The sequence below is a fragment of the Herpailurus yagouaroundi genome, unplaced genomic scaffold (genome assembly GCF_014898765.1).
Source record: "Herpailurus yagouaroundi ecotype Mexico unplaced genomic scaffold, PumYag 110720, whole genome shotgun sequence".
NCBI classification, from domain to species: Eukaryota; Metazoa; Chordata; class Mammalia; order Carnivora; family Felidae; genus Herpailurus; species Herpailurus yagouaroundi.
The window spans coordinates 9-16049 of record NW_024421723.1 but is presented as its reverse complement, the minus strand read 5'-3'; the positions used below and the strand labels follow the sequence as shown (position 1 = coordinate 16049).

At 47.9% G+C, this 16041-nt stretch overlaps 1 protein-coding gene across 1 annotated transcript; it reads right to left on the bottom strand.

Annotated features, from left to right (window-relative positions):
- Positions 1 to 3654: 3654 nt before the first annotated feature.
- On the bottom strand, positions 3655 to 6005 carry LOC121026477 (zymogen granule membrane protein 16-like). Its single transcript, XM_040469320.1, has 4 exons — positions 5889 to 6005; positions 5050 to 5111; positions 4733 to 4865; positions 3655 to 4062 (listed from the first exon to the last, which is right to left on the bottom strand). Exons 2-4 carry the CDS (start codon positions 5102 to 5104, stop codon positions 3759 to 3761), a joined length of 492 nt encoding a protein of 163 aa, XP_040325254.1. The 5' UTR covers positions 5105 to 5111; positions 5889 to 6005; the 3' UTR covers positions 3655 to 3758.
- Positions 6006 to 16041: the final 10036 nt, after the last annotated feature.

Here is a 16041-nt window from a genome sequence, read left to right as displayed (position 1 = left end):
CAACAGGCAGGTTTACTTATGCAACCGAACAAGTCAAGGTTGGGTATTAATTCCCTCAAGGTTTGCTCCATACCCACTCCCTCTACAAACTAACCTGTACCTTCACTCATCTTCATTTTCTTCTTTCTTAAGGTTTCCTGCCCCAACAGCTACGTAAAACATCCCCCCAATCTCCTGCGAGACCTTGTTCCATCAGTTCCCTCCTCTTTCCTGAATCCTCAGCCTCTTCCTCCCTCTGACTCCTTCTTCGTCATATAAACATGCTCATGTCTCCCCTGTCTAGGAAAAAAAACCCAATCTCTCTTTCCTTACATCCCCCATAACTGTGACTACTAGCCTATTTTCTGGCTTTCTGGAGCCAGACATCTTGGAATATTCAAGTCTTGCTGCCTGTATTTCCTCATTTCTCATTCATTCCTTAGCCAACTGCAGCCTGGTTTCAGCTTCCCCCAATCCCCCGAAGCTCTTTCGGGATTATTATTCGTGACCTTCTGATTGCCAAAGGCAAAGAATCTCAAGTCCGTCTTTTTCTTGCTTAGATGGCAGTAACAGCTCCATGAAATTTCTCTCTTGCCCCTGAGTGCGTTCCCTCCCCGGCCCCTCCCGTCTCTTTTCTCTAACCAATTCCTCTTTGGTATTCTCCAATCCTCTGACGCCAGCCTTCTTCTCATTTTATATGCCCACAGTTTTCCCACGTGACTTCTTCCACATCCATCACTGGAAGTCCATTGTCTCTGTGCTTGTGACTCCTGAATCTAAGGCTTACCTGAAAGCTGTATCCAAGCCTTTATTGCTAAATAGTCCCCTGTGTAATGTTGGGTCTCCATCAGGATGTGCCACAGATATGTCAAAATGCAACAGGTCCTTGGGGCAGCTGTCTGGCTCAGTCAGTTAAGCGTCTGACTCTTGATTTCGGCTCGGGTCATGATCTCAGGTTTGTGAGATCGAGCCTTGCATAAAGCTCTGCACTAGTGGCACGGACCCTGCTTGGGATTCTCTCTCTCTCGCTTCCCTGCTACTGTACTCTCTTGCTCTCTTTCTCTCTCTTCTTCCCTCTCAAAATAAATAAGTATTATTTAAAAATGCAACAGGTCCAAAAGCTAATTTCTTCTCCTGTAGTCCTCATCTTAGAAAGAATCTCTCTCTTCCCAGTTGCCCATACTAGACATGATAGTTCTTCTAGACTCTCCTCTTTGACTCACCTTCATGGGTTCTTTTATCAAGTTCTTCTAAGTCTCCCCTCCCCCTCGAATCTCTCAAATTCCTCCCTCTCTTTTTTCCCTCACATCACTGCCTTTGTTCAGACATTCATCATTTCTGATCTAGACCTAGTCTCTTAACTATTATCTCATCCTGCTTCACCTTCAATCCATTTTCCCCGTTTATACAAGGAAAGATGATTTTCGTATAAATCTTACCAATCCCCTGGGCGAAATCTTGGTTCAGTGGCTTCTTGTAGCCCATAAAATAAAGTTTCAACAGTTTAGTATGACATGCATGGTCCCTGGCATTCCATGAGGCTTCATCTTTACCCAGTAGAACTTTGCATTTTAACTGTGCAATTGTCATTTTAATGTGTTCATATTTCTGCATAGGCTGTGGCCTGAGCCCAGTACTGTGCCCCATCACACACGCACATGTGTACGCTCACACACACACACACACACACACACACACACACACACGCCCCTTCCTTCACCAAGTCTTCCCTTTGACTAGAGGAAAAGAAATCTTCAGTGGTCTTTGTATTCCCAAGCACCTAGCAGAGAGCATTTGATAAACGTATGATTAGCTCAATTTAGCAATTTTAGAACGTTATAAGGAAAGGAAAATTTTCTTTACATAAAATCTTTTACAAAAGCCTAATATGTCAACTACACAAAAGCCGGGAATCCCATGACTTCGTCCTCTTCTGCGGCAGCTGCCTGTCAGGTGCCAGCGACTCCACTGGCCCAGGGTGAGACCCGCTGGTGCAAAGCTGATCCTGAAGTTGACCAGGTATCTGATGTGTCAGATTCAGCTGCACAAGAGTACAAAGTCCTGAACGTGCTACCACGTGGATGATCCTTGAAAATACACTAAATGGGATAAGCCAGACACAAAAGACCACACTACTGGATGATTCCATCTACATGAAATGCCCGGAACAGGGAAATCCATAGAGACAGAAAGTAGATGGGTGGTTACGAGGGGCTGGGGGAGAGGAATGGGGAGCGACTGCTTAATGGGGATGGGATTTCTTTCTGAGCTGATGACGAAATTCTGGCATTAGTGGTGATGGTTGCACAATCTGTGGATACTAAAAACGACGGAAATGGCCCACTTTAAAAGGTCGAATATTGGGGCACCCGGATGGCTCAGTTGGTGAAGTGGCTGACTCTGGATTTCAGCTCAGTTTATGATCTCACAGTTTGTGAGATCGAGCCCTGCTTTGGGCTCCGCACTGACTGTGGAGGCTGCTTGGGATTCTCTGTCTCTCTCTCTCTGTCTCTCTCTCTCTCTCTCTCTCTCTCTCTCTCTTTCCCTCCCTCTCTCTATCCCTCTGCCGCTCATGCTCTCTCTCAAATAAACTTAAATAACTAAATAAATGGGTGAATTTTATATACTTTATATCTCAAAACAAATTACTCTGACATGATACTGCATCCCATGGAATTCTTTGAGAGAAATAAAGGAATTGTTCTAAAAAGTATCTAGGCATGAGTTTGTTTCTGTAATGTTAATATTTCTTTCTAAAACTACATGTACATAATTGTTATCTTTGTCTAATTGGGAAGAAATGTGACTCTGGCATTCACCATAATGTGAATAAATCTTTGGGGAGCAATGAGTGACTTCCCTCATCCCCAACCACCACCACCAAAAGGCAAAAACAAAACACTGTAGTAATTTTAGGACTGGGCACTAGAATCCCAAGAATTATTTCCAAAGTGACTCTGTATCCTTGCTGAATCTATCCAGCCACTCTGTTGCTTTCCCTGAATGGTAACCAACCCCCGACGTTCACGGAAACCCACCATGGACATCTATCCCTCTTGGAATGCCCTTTTTTTGAGGATGGAATTGGCAGAATAGAAGCTGTTGAGGAGGTGGCAGCTTCCTAGGGAAAGAAGCCCAATTCTGAGCGAGCTAAGCTAATCAGGGAGCATCAGTGCTTATGGGCAAAGGTGGGGAGGGACTAGGCTGGAGTAAGAGACAGAGTTCTCGACACAAACTTAGGCCAAGCTTCGGGAGACAGGTGGATTCTGGGAAAGCACGAAGGACAGTGGCCCAGGCCACCCAGAGACAGCAAGTGGGTTAATGCCAAGAGAGCCAGGTGACAGCCTTTTGGTGGGGAAACACTATCTCAAGGGGAGACAAGGCCTAGAAACTGGGACATCTGGAGTTTGGGGAGGAAGCTAGGCTGCACCCTTAGGCTTAACTCCAGTTTGGGTAAACAGTCTCAGGAGCTATCCTTGAAAAAAAGAGTTGGAGCAATCCAGAATCTTATCTCTTCTCCATAAACCAGGAAGAAAAACCCAAGACTTTTACACCTCTCTCTCTCCCTCCCACTCTTCACCAGAAAGACGTCTATAGATAGCCAGAAAGGAGATTCACACATCCACAGCCAGAGTCAGGAGGCGGGTCCCAGCTGCAGCACACACCCACATACACTCCAACGTCAGCTATGTCCTTTTATTATTATTTTTATTGAACCCTGTAGGTGGGGTAGTGGTAAGGCGGTTCTCACAGCCGGCTGCAGCAGTTCACCAACTGGTTCAATACCTGCGGTAGAAGTCCCAGTGCAGGCCGATGGCATTGATGAGGGTGCTAGCGCGACCGCTAATGAATCGTAGTACAGTGTTGTGGTACAAGGGGACAGCACTGAAACTCCTGCCTATGTCTGTCCCAAAAGGCAGGTACCGGCCCTTGTTAGTCACAAAGACCAGCTTCCTCAGGTAGTAGTCGTACTTGCCAGACACCTGGATCACTGACTCCCCGGGGTGCAGGAAAATCTCCTCCAGGTCTCCCTGGGTGCCACCCACATAGTCGCTCCACACCTTGCCATAGCGCACCTGGAGGCTGGGGGGGTGGTGAAGGAGGGAAGACTGAGCAGGGTGATTGGAATTCAGGACCTCTTGGCCTACAAGCCGAGAGACCTGCAAACTGGTGGCAGAGATGACAGGTCCTCTGCCAGTCCCAAGGTGTGTGAGGGATGAGGGAGGCCTTGAGGTCCCACTGTGAACTTCAACTCCTTTTGCCAACAGATAGGCTCAGAGAGGAAAAGTAACTTGGCCGGAGCCCCCCCAGACAATGGTAGAGCTTCACTTTGAAATCTAGGTTCCAGCTGTGCCCCCAACCCCTACGTGAAAGAAGCAGATGGGCCTTTCTGGATGGCTTTCATGAGGGAAGAGACTCTGTTGCCCCAGGATCAGAAGGATACATGTTTTGGGGAGAGGCGTCATCCAAGATGGAGGATGCCCAAGGGGATCTACACCTCAGGTGGGGCCAAAGTAGCCAGCTTCCCAGCGCCTCAGCGGCTGTGGTACAGATTTGCCCAAGACGTGCACGCTGGGGCCTGTAGGGCTGTAGCAGCACCGGCCTCAGACCCCAGCATCCTGATACCTTTCACATCCCAAGTTGTCCCTGGGACTTGTTGACTGAAACAGATGTGACCCAACGTGACTGAGAACTTTCCAGTGTGGTAGGATCGGAGAAGACCCCCAAACCACAGACACACAAAGAATCTTACCCTATGATGTAGTTGTTGTCGATGCGGACCCGGATGACAGTGATGGGGCCCTCCAGCTGGTAACCAGAATGGGAGAATCGCTCGCCTCCATCGCCTCCATACTCTCCATTGTAGGAGGAGGACCTAGCCTGAACTGGAGGGGACAGTAGGCTTCAGAAGGAGAGATCTCAAGAGCTCCAGTCCCTCCTCACCACTCCTACACCTCCCACAACTCGATGCCCACCACCCCAAGCCAGCCCCTGCAAGCCTTGGCCACTGGCAGAGCAGGAAGCTGCCTTCCCATGACGTTAATACTGGTCTCCTGGCCTCTCACTTACTGGCATTGGCCGAGGCTGATGCGCAGACAAGGGCAAGAAGAGCAATGGTCAACATTCTGGGGCTGGAAGGGAAAGAAAGGAGAACGTCAAGGTTCATTCACCCTGTTTCCTTTGGACTTCATTTACCCAGGCTTCCCTGGGTTAGACCTCCAATTGAGACTCGGCCCTCTTTGTCCCTCAACTCAGACCTAATTGACCCAGTCTTGGGCTCAGAAAGGATTGCCCCTAGTCTCTAGTCCCGCTCCTGGCAGGTATGGTGTCCTTAACCCCTCTGTCCTCCCTGGTCTCGAGGAAGCCGGCCCCTTGTTCCATCCTGAGTCAGAAGATCAATCCTAAGCCTCTGTCTGGACCAACCCGTGTAAGTCCTGGTCCCTCCTGGCACAAAGCAGGAAAAGAGTTTCAAAGAAGTGGAGGCCATCTCCAAACCATAGAGATGGTTGAGTTTACCAAACCAGGATACTGAGCAAAACCTAACTGCAACCTGCCTGTGACACATGGGCCTGGCTTGGGGGACCTCCGGGGCAGAGTTTAAATTCCTAGCTTCAGCCAGGCCTCAAATCAGAAGGAAAGGAGCATTTTAGGGGTGCGTCTTTGTGTCACCCGGGCAGTGAGGGTGATTATAGATGAGACTGCCAATACCAGCATCGGAACAGTTGAGAAACTGCACGAGTTTGGACCACAGCTCAAGATACCAGATTCCAGATGCCTGGTCTATTTGTCATAATTCTTTCTCCACTAACACAAATCTGGCTGTATCGATACCCCGAGCATCCCAGGTATCTCCAGTCTTTCATCTGAGACCCAGATATCTTTGCACCTCCCTTAGACGCCCCAGGTACCTGCCACACAGGTCTCCCCTGCCACTCACTCCAGGCAGTCCAGCTCTGCTTGAATTCCCTCCTAACTCAAATCTAGCCAATATTTTCACCCCTTAGCTCAGGCCTCTGTCACCCCTCACCTGGCAGTTCCAGGTGCAAAGTAACCCCCCTGAGACTTCCAGATCTTTTATATCAGGTCCAAGCCCTCCCCCTGCTCTTTATCGTGTGAACTTCACCTCCTGAGCAAACATGATCAGCCTCGTGGGATCAGTTGTCAGAGTGGTGTCCTCTCTGGGCCAAGGCCCAGGTATCAGGATGGACAGAATAAACTTGAGGAAACAGTCACCAATGGAAGAGCCAGCAGCTTTGGGTGGCCAAAGTTACTAATTTCTTCTGGGTGTAGTCTAAGGTTGTCGCCCCCCTATTTGGGTGTTCTACAGGTGCTCCTACCTGCAATCTGTCATCTTTCAGGAGAAAAATTGTCTTCATTGTCCTACATTTGAAATCTAAACTCTCGTGGGAAGGGATGATACACCCTATGCCCTGTACTTAGGAGTGTCTACTATTTCCCAGACAATTTTTTTTCTTCCTCTTTCCTGTTATTTTATATGAAAAAAATCCAAACATAGAGAAAAATTGAAAGAAATGTATAGTGAACACTCATATGCACACCACGTAGATTCTACCATGGTTAATATTTTGCCGTACTTGGCTTTTTTTCCCCCATCTATCCATCCTCAATCTGCCAGACTGTTTACAAAACTTTTCTGAGAAGGGTAATGTGTTGCTGCAGGTGGACAACGAACACCTGTCGATCTCCCTCCTGAGAGACAGGCAGTCAGGCCAATAGGCATGTGGGACGTTAAGGAAGTAACGGTACATGGTTCCTCCCTTGGGGGAAGTTGGGCTCAAGGCCCTCGGGGCTCCTGGGAGCCATGGCTGAATCTTCTGGGGGATAAAGCCCACACGGGGCAACAGCTCCTTCCCATAGGTTAGCTTGATGTCATAGATTTCTTCTCTTCTGAGGCTCTTCTCTTCCACCCAAGTCTCTAGGATGGACTCCTGAGTCCTACTTCTTGACTCCTCTAGGATTGGCTCTTTGACCCTCTGAGTCAGCGGGCCCTCCCAAACAGAGAGATGGGTGGAGCCCAGGGAAGAGCTGGAGTCATTAGCCTTGGTGATTAATGACTAGTAGCTGGACAAACAGAATATCCACCCCTCATAGACCATCTAGGACTGAGGACTCCTCCCAGGAAAGCCAGGGAACCCCAACCTAAGGAGCCAGAAATAGGACAGGGCTCTTGGTCTGGAGATTCCGAGAGCAAAGAGGGCAGCCAGGGTTGCATTGTCTGATCTCTGCTTCAAGTTCAAAACAAGCATGTCCTGGTGAGATAACTTCCTCATTCCAGCTGTTTTGTTCTGTCTCTCTTGTCCTCTCTGGTTTTCTTTCTTTCCTACTTCTCTCTTTCCGTTTGTCTTGATCTTTCCCCATCATCTCCTGCTCTAAGGATTGTTCTTTGTATTCACTGTCTCCATCCCTTTTTCCTTTTGCCTCTTCTCTCTGTCTCTTCTCCTCCCCCAAGCTTTCTCTCTAATTCTCTCCTCTGTCTCCTCTTACTACTGTCTGTCTTTCGTCTTCCTTATGAGGAGTATATCCCACAGGATGGAACCAAACACTGGATATCAAAGATGGCAGCTCAGGGGCGCCCAGATGGCTCAGGTGGTTGAGCATCTGACTTCATCGGCTGAGTTCATGATCTCACCGCTCGTGTGGTCAAGCCCCGCATCAGGCTTTGTGCTGACAGTTCAGAGCCTGGAGCCTGCTTTGGATTCTGTATCTCCCTTTCTGTTTCTCTGCCATCCCCCACTTGTATGCATGCTGTCTCTCTCAAAAATAAATAAGCATTTTTAAAAAACAGAAGTCACTATTTCTTTGAGTCTATATTTCTGCATTTGGAACATGAGAAGTTAAAGGACTCGAGATCAACCAAAATCCTCAAGGACAGTGCTTTTTATTTATTTTTTAATTTTTTTAATGTTTATTTATTTTTGAGACAGGGAGAGACAGCATGAACGGGGGAGGGTCAGAGAGAGAGGGAGACACAGAATCCGAAACAGGCTCCAGGCTCCAAGCCGTCAGCACAGAGCTCGAACTCACGGACCGCGAGATCATGACCTGAGCCGAAGTCGGATGCCTAACCGACTGAGCCACCCAGGCGCCCCAGGACAGTGCTTTTTAAACTGTAGGTCTTAACTCACTAGTGGACCACAAAATCATTTTAATGGCTCAAGACCAACATATTTTTTAAGTTTTTTTTTTTTTTTTTTTTGATATCTTTAACCCCAATGGGGGGCTTGAACCCTTACCCCCAGAAAAACCCGGGGGCCCCAAAACCAAAATTTTTTTTTTTTTAATTTGAAAGAGTGAGTCGGGGAGAGGGGTAGAGGGGAGAGAGAGAGAATCTTTTTTTTTTTTTCCCAACGTTTTTATTTTATTTTTGGACAGAGAGAGACAGAGCATGAACGGGCGAGGGGCAGAGAGAGAGGGAGACACAGAATCGGAAACAGGCTCCAGGCTCTGAGTCATCAGCCCAGAGCCCAACGCGGGGCTCGAACTCCTGGACCGCGAGATCGTGACCTGGCTGAAGTCAAACGCTTAACCGACTGCGCCACCCAGGCGCCCCTAAGAGAGAGAGAATCTTAAGCAAGCTCCATGCTTAGTGCAAAGCCAGACTCGGGGCTTAATCCCACGACCCTGAGATCATGACCTGAGCCAAAACCAAATCGGATGCTCAACCAACTGAGCCACCCAGGTGCCCCAAGACCAACACATTTGAAAAGTGAAATAGAGAAAGTAAGAGCATCACATGTAACAAGACTAAATACTATTTCCTAAAATACTGTTTCAGTCAAATACTCTATACTGCATGTACTGACTCACAATATAAAAGGTTCTTCCCTATTCTGAACTGCTGTTTAAAAAAAAAATCCTTGAAAAAAACCCCTACCTCTCTCAAAGGGTAAGATTTTTATTTTTTTAATGTTTATTTATTTTTGAAAGAGAGGGGGAGAGAGAGAGAGAGAGAGAGAGAGAGTGTGTGTGTGTGTGTGTGTGTGTGTATGAGTGGGGGAGGGGCAGAGAGCGAGGGGGACACAGAATCCGAAGCAGGCTCCAGGCTGTGAACAGTCAGCACAGAGCCCAACACAGGGTTCAAACTCACTGACCACCAGGTCATGATCTGAGCCAAAGTCAGACACTTAACCGACTGAGCCACCCAGGAACCCCAGCAAGAGACATGTTGTAAAGCTTGGTTCGTGCCCTTCCTCCATGATCCTCGAACTTCAGTTTGTTCATCTGCGATAGGAGATAATGAGTCTAAACAATTTGTGTCAAGCCCCTGGCACAGATCTAGCACACATAAGTACTGAGTAAATGTTTATTTTTTTCTCTCTCTTCAGTTCTCACAAAATATGGTCTTTCTTTTTCATTTCTTTCAGATAAAGTTGATGAGGGCAGGCCTTGTCTTTCTCATCTGCAGTTAGCTTTATTTTTATGGTTTAGCTTAGTTCAGATCCTGGAGATCTTTGTCAAATGCATCATACAACTTGACACAAGAATTGTTTTAATGTTTATTTCTTTATTTTTGAGAGAGAGAGAGAGAATGAGTGGAGGAGGGGCAGAGAGAGAGGGAGACAGAGAATCAGAAGCAGGCTCCGCACTATCAGCACAGAGTCTGATTTGGGCTCGAATTCACAAACTGTGAGATCATGACCTGCGCCAAAGTCAGACAACCGACTGAGCCACCCAGGCGCCCCCTTGCAAAAATAATTTTTTTAAGTTTATGCTTTTTTTTTTTTTTTTTTTTTTAGTAATCTCCATACCCATCATGGGGCTTGAACTCCCGACCCTGAGATTAAGAGTCACATGCTTGTCCTACTGAGCCGGCCAAGCACCCCTCAAAGAAAGATATTTGTGTAGGTTGATTTGGACAACTAAAGTTAAAGTCACTTGGAAACCTGTTTTATATATATATATACACACACACACACACACACACACACACACATATTGTTGTTTATTTTTAAGACAGACGCGGGGTGGAGTGTTTGAGAGGTGCACAGACGGGGCAGGACTCAGAAGCTGGGTGCCTGGGGCAAGGTATTTCATTTCTCTCTGCTTCTGTTCTCGTCTGAAAACACACACATAAACAAAAAGGCGATAATTTTGCCTACCTCCTCAGGTTGCTGTGGTTATGATATAGTTAATGGAAGTAAAGTTCCAGAACACCTCCTGATGCCAAGGAAGTTCTCTGTTTCTCATCGTCTAAGGAGTGGCTCCATCCTGTGGAAATAAGAAAATCATAAAATTCCTAAATACCCCTCATGTTTTTGTTGTAAACCTAAATCACATTTTCCTAGCCTTCCGTACATTTGCTAACATCGTGAGGTTTGGTTTTCCGCCCCCGCCCCCCAATTGAATATGTTGCAGGCAAACTAAAGGTGTGTGTCCGCCTGAGGCCAGACTTGCTGATTTTAGTACTTCTCAACTCTGGCCTTATCATATCAAGGTTATGAGGATGTCACGTGTCTTCTCTGGTATCATCACCTCATCATGTCTGCGCATCTTATAAAAGAGTAAGGGCAAAATGGTCAAGTAACCGGAGAATACTGATACACAGGCCAAGGTAGCTTGAACTGAACATCAAAAGCACCTACTGAGGGCCCTGGGAAAATGGAAATGAAGTGTCCTGCCCCGGAGGGGCTCACACTCTCCTGAAGGGCAAACCTAATCAAGCTGGTCTTCAGAGTGCAGGGAAGGAGCATAGCTGGATGCATAGGGATTCAGTCAAACCCAGAGGAGGGGACAAGGATCCTGGCTGTGGCCAGGAAGTGTGGTCACAGATGCCAGAATTGCACAGTGAAAAGAGAGAAGCAGGCTGAGGTCTGGCTTTGCCGCTTTCCCCTGGCAAATTAAAGTCTCTGAATCTCAGTTTCCTCATTGCAAGAGGAAAGATAAGATCCACTTCAAGCATTGCTTTACAGGATTAAATGAGACATAGCAATGTGCTCAGGGGCGCTTGGCTGGCTCAGTTGGTGAAGCATCTGACTCTTGATCTCTGGGTTTGTGACTTCGAGCCTGACGTTGGGTATAGAGATTACTTAATAAGGAAAGAAAAGAAAAGAGAGAAAAGAGAAGAAAAAGAACATGAAGAAAGAGAAGAGAAAGAGAAGAAAGAAAGAGAAGAGGGGTTAGTAAATTGCTAGGCACATAGAAGCGCCTTGGCCAGGAGCAGTAGCTTAGGAGGAATAGAGACATTGGAACAAAGTAGGAAGATCAGCACAGAGGATGAAGTAAGTGGGCCACACCATCCTTCACTGAGGGAAGAAAGTATCAGGGCAGACAGGGCCCGCAGAGACTGGAGGAAGCCAGTGAGAATCCCCAGGCAAGCCATGAACAGAGCCAAGAGTGAGCATGGGCAACCCCACTTTCAGAGGCTGAGAATGAACAAGGCAGAGAGCTGGAGCTCCTCCCTGAAGGCCTCAGCTTTCTGCACAAGAGAGAGAAAGTGTATCCGCTGATGATAAGAGTCGAGGTTGGGCAAAGCTGGTAGGGAAGGGAGAGAGAGAGAGCGTTGCCCAGATCCACATGACAGCATGACTGAGGGACCAAGTGGAGGTGGGGGCACTACACGTATTCAGTTGTGTGATTTTCTCCAATGTGGCTCACCAACCTGTTAACAGGACAAAAGGAAAGTAGTTGTACTGGTCCCAGGCAGAAGCTTTATGAGGAAGGTGTGTATGTGGGGGGGGGGGGGGGGAACAAGGCTGGCAAATGCCGGGAAGAGAGTGGTTGGAACAATACAGCACAAAGTCAAGGTTATAGAGGAAGTGGAGTGAGATTGGGGAGGGCTGGTCCGGAGGGGACTCCAGGATGTGGGCTCCAGGAAAAGAAGTACAATGGGATGGCCCAGCAGGTGGAGTGGGAGAAGAGGGAGGGAGGCTCAGAGCCCGGGGGAATCTGATGGTTGGTATAGAACAATCTTGAGTGGTAACAAGATTGCAGGTGGGTGAACAGATGTGAAGGGACAGATCCTTTAGGGCCTTTCAAAGATGAGCAACAATGCTAGACCAAGATGGAAGGGGACAGAAGTGCTGAATGCCTACTTTAAGAGGTGCTTTATATAAACTATCTAATATTACCCTCCAACAACGCTTCAAGTTGGGAATTCATGAAAAAATGGAAATCGAATAGATTGCCAAGGGTCTCAACAGCTGTGGAGCCAGGAACCTCAGATTTAATCCCAGAGTTGCCTGGTTCCAAAGCCCGGATTCTTTCCACCTTCCCCGATTTCCCCACACAGGTGGCACTTGGGACCTTTCTAATTCATTCTTATCATTTTTTAAAGTTTATTTATGTAAATCATCTCTAATACCCAACGTGGGGCTTGAACTCATGACCCTGAGATCAAGACTTGCATGTCCCTCTGACTGAGCCAGCCAGGCACCCCCAATCTTATCATTTTTCACAGCTCTCAAGGTTGGAATCTCTGACTCTTGGGATCCTGAGCAGCCGGTAGGTGCCACCCAGCAGGCCCTGAGCAGTGATAAAACGCTCCTGAGCTCAGCCCTGTGTTTATCGCCTGTCTGGCAGCAAGATAGCTCCGGGTGAGGGCTGGGACTCTCAGCAGGGTGGACCCCACTGCAGAGGGGGTGAGGGTGAAGGGAAGAACAACCGGAAGTGCCTGGACCTTTCTGTTGAAACTCTGAAGGCGTTTCTTATGACTGACCTGCTTAGTAAGTCATTCATTCAGCAGCAGGAGGTTGGAGACGGTCAGATCTGGGTTCCGATTCAGCTCTGGGACTTGTGTTGTGTGACTTTGGATGACAACAACCAACTTTCTCAGTTGACCCAGAATTAAAGTGTTTTCTCGGATATGGAACTTCAAGTGCTAAAACCAGACGGTCCCGGGTGCTTGGCTGGTTCATCAGTAGACCATGTGGCTCTCGATCTTGGGGTCATGAGTTCAAGCCCCACGTTGGGCATAGAGCTTACATTTTAAAATGAATGAATGAATGAATGAATGAATGAATAAAAATAAGGATGGCCCCAGGCACAATGGGAATGGTTGGTCACCCCGGTTGGGCTACTCAATCCTCCTAAGTCTCAGTTTCCAAGTATAAAATGTGGTCATAGGCCATCTGCTTCTCTGCTCCTCACCACCTGGGGTTGTGCCTTTCAGAGAACACAAGAGCAGAGAACACGATTTAATTCCGTCTGGCCAGGAGATGTCGGCTGACAGGTTGGCTGTATGCTCCTTCATCCACTGAAGCCGCTGAAGCCTCCTTCTGAAGTGCAAAGCAACTTTTTTTTTAATGTCTATTTTTGAGAGAGACAGAGTGTGAGCAGGGGAGGGGCAGAGAGAGAGGGAGACACAGAATCCGGAGCAGGCTCCAGGCTCTGAGCTGTCAGCACAGAGCCCAACATGGGGCTCAAACTCACAGAACACAAGATCATGACCTGAGCTGAAGTCAGACACTTAATCCACTGAGCCACCCACGCGCCCCTGCAAAGCAACGTTTTACTGACATTGTGCTTGGAGACCTCAGACTGTAGCTCATGTTGTGACACGGACCCCAAGTCATGAGCTCCTCTACTTGCCCCCCCTCCCCTACTGTTCCTGGCTACTCCCTCTTGTCGCCAGGGGAGCGTGGCAAGATCCGAGCACACCATGCTCCGCAGGCAGGGGTGAGACAAGGGTTGGGTGTGCGTGGATGAAGGCAGCTTGAAACACAAAACCTAGAACTCTGGTCACAGTATCATTGCATAAGAAGAGGTCTTTAGGCTTCAGCCAGGACGGGTGGCATGAGCATGGAAGGACCGCAGCCATCTTCTTGAAGGGTTGTCTTCCCTCATGCCTGTTGACGGTTGATTCTCCTCTTGCCTGAGGTTGGTGGCCTCCACACGTTTCCTAGAAGCCAAGTGCACGGTGGACCCAACACGGTGCAGGAAGAAGTTGTGGAACCGTTGCTGCTGTCGGAGGGTGGGCCCGGAGCAGAGAGTAAGGAGAGGTGGATGAACTCAGCAGTTGTAAATTTGGTCACCCACACTTCCTCAAAAAGGTGAACACAGTGTTGCCATCCGACTGTGAGGTCTGACTCCCAGCTATAGACCCAAGAGAAACTGAAAACATGTCCACACAAAAACCTATACATGACTGTTCACAGCAGCATTACTTGCAATAACCAAGAAGCAGAAACAATCCACGTGTCCCTCGACTGATGGATGGATAAAAATGTAGTATAGCCATACACTAAAACATTCAGCTTTTGTACAAAAAAAAGAATGAAGTACTGGGGCGCCTGGGTGGCTCAGCTGGTTGAACGCCTGGCTCATGGCTTCAGCTCGGGTCATGATCTCATGGTTTGTGGGATCGAGGCCCGTGTCTGGCTCTGTGCTGACAGTGTGGAGCCTGCTTGGGATTCTCTCTCTCCTCTCTCTTTGTATCTCCCCCAACAGTCTCTCTCTCAACATAAATAAACATTAAAAAAAAAAGAAAGAATGAGGTACTGATTCATTAAGCGTGGATGAACCCTGAAAACATTATGTGAAGTGAAAGCTGCCAGGCACGAAAGGCTGCAGGTTATGTGATTTCATTTATATGAAATGTCCAGAAGAGGCAAATGCATAGACACAGAAAACAGACAGTTGTTGGGGCACCTGGTGGCTCAGTCAGTTGAGCATCCAACGTCAGCTCGGGTCATGATCTGGTGGCTCACGGGTTGGAGACCCACATCCAGCTTTGCGCTGACAGCGTGAAGCCTGCTTTGGATTCTCTGTCTCCCTCTCTCTCTGCCCCTTGCCTGCTCCGTCTCTCTCTTTCTCTTTCTCTCTCTCTTTCAAAAATAAACATTTAGAAATATTTTGAAAAAAGAAAACAGTGTTGCCAAGGTCTGGGGGAGGAGGGAATGGGGAGTGACCACTAATGGGTACAGGGTTTCTTTCTGGGGTGATGAAAATGTCCTGAAATTAGATAGTGGTGATGGTTGTGCAATCTTATGAATATATTAAAACCCACTACTACTGTACTGGGTGAACTTCATAGCATGTGAAGTTCAATAGAAATAATAATAAACGAAGTTTGGCCACTGAGTCCTGTGCATGTAGAAAGTACAGCAGTGGAGTGATGCCTTCAGGCTCCTGTTGATACCCTTTGGCATTGGGATGGGGTGTTAGAAGATGGGTGGGTTTGGATGGGGAGGAGTCTCCCGCACTCAGGCTACAAGTGGATCCTCCAATTGGATCACCAGTGGTTAACTGCCCATGGAGGTATAAAACTCTTGTGACGAATGGGGCTGTGACAGCCAAGTATGTTGTGGAGGGGATGAAGCTTAACATTTTCTTGAGACCACCCATCTCCACCATAATCAGACTAAGAACCTTCGTACGGGCAGGCCCATTTCGTGTAGGAATTGGGAAAATTGTAGCAGCCCCTTGGGCCCTCCCTTCTCCTGGGAACATCTGGTGGGCGGCCATGTATCACAGGGTGTGGGGTCAGATGCTGGCTACAGAAAGCCTCAGTATAGAATGGCCCTCAGTGACTTTCCAAGTGGCATCATGGCAGAGAAAAGGGACCCATGTGCCATTCACAAGTGGCCATGTGGGAAGTTGCCCCTACACATACTTAGCTTCCTTGAGATCGTTCTGGTCCCCTTACCTTCTTTTTTTACTTATTCGTTTTTTAAGTTTATTTATTTATTTTGAGAGAGAGAGAGAGAGAGAGGGAAAACAAGTGGGTAGGGGCAGAGAGAGAGAGAGAATTCCAAGCAGTCTTCACACTGTCAGTGAGGAGCCCGATGCGGGGCTCAAACTCACGAACTGTGAGATCACGACCTGAGCCAAAGTCAGATGCTCAAGCGACTAAGCCACCCAGGTACCCCAGGTCCCTTTATCTTCTGATGGGGCCTGTGAGCTTTGGCTGCAGAGAAGTGTTAAGGTATACAGGTGGCTAGATTGGACAGGGGGATCTAAGCAGAAGTGAAGGAAGGAATTCCAAGCAGGCTCCACTTGTTGGCACAAAGCCCAATACGGGGCTTATGAACCATGAGATTATGACCTGAGCCAAAATCAAGAGTTGGATGCCTAACCAACTGAGCCACCCAGGCACCCTCCAAA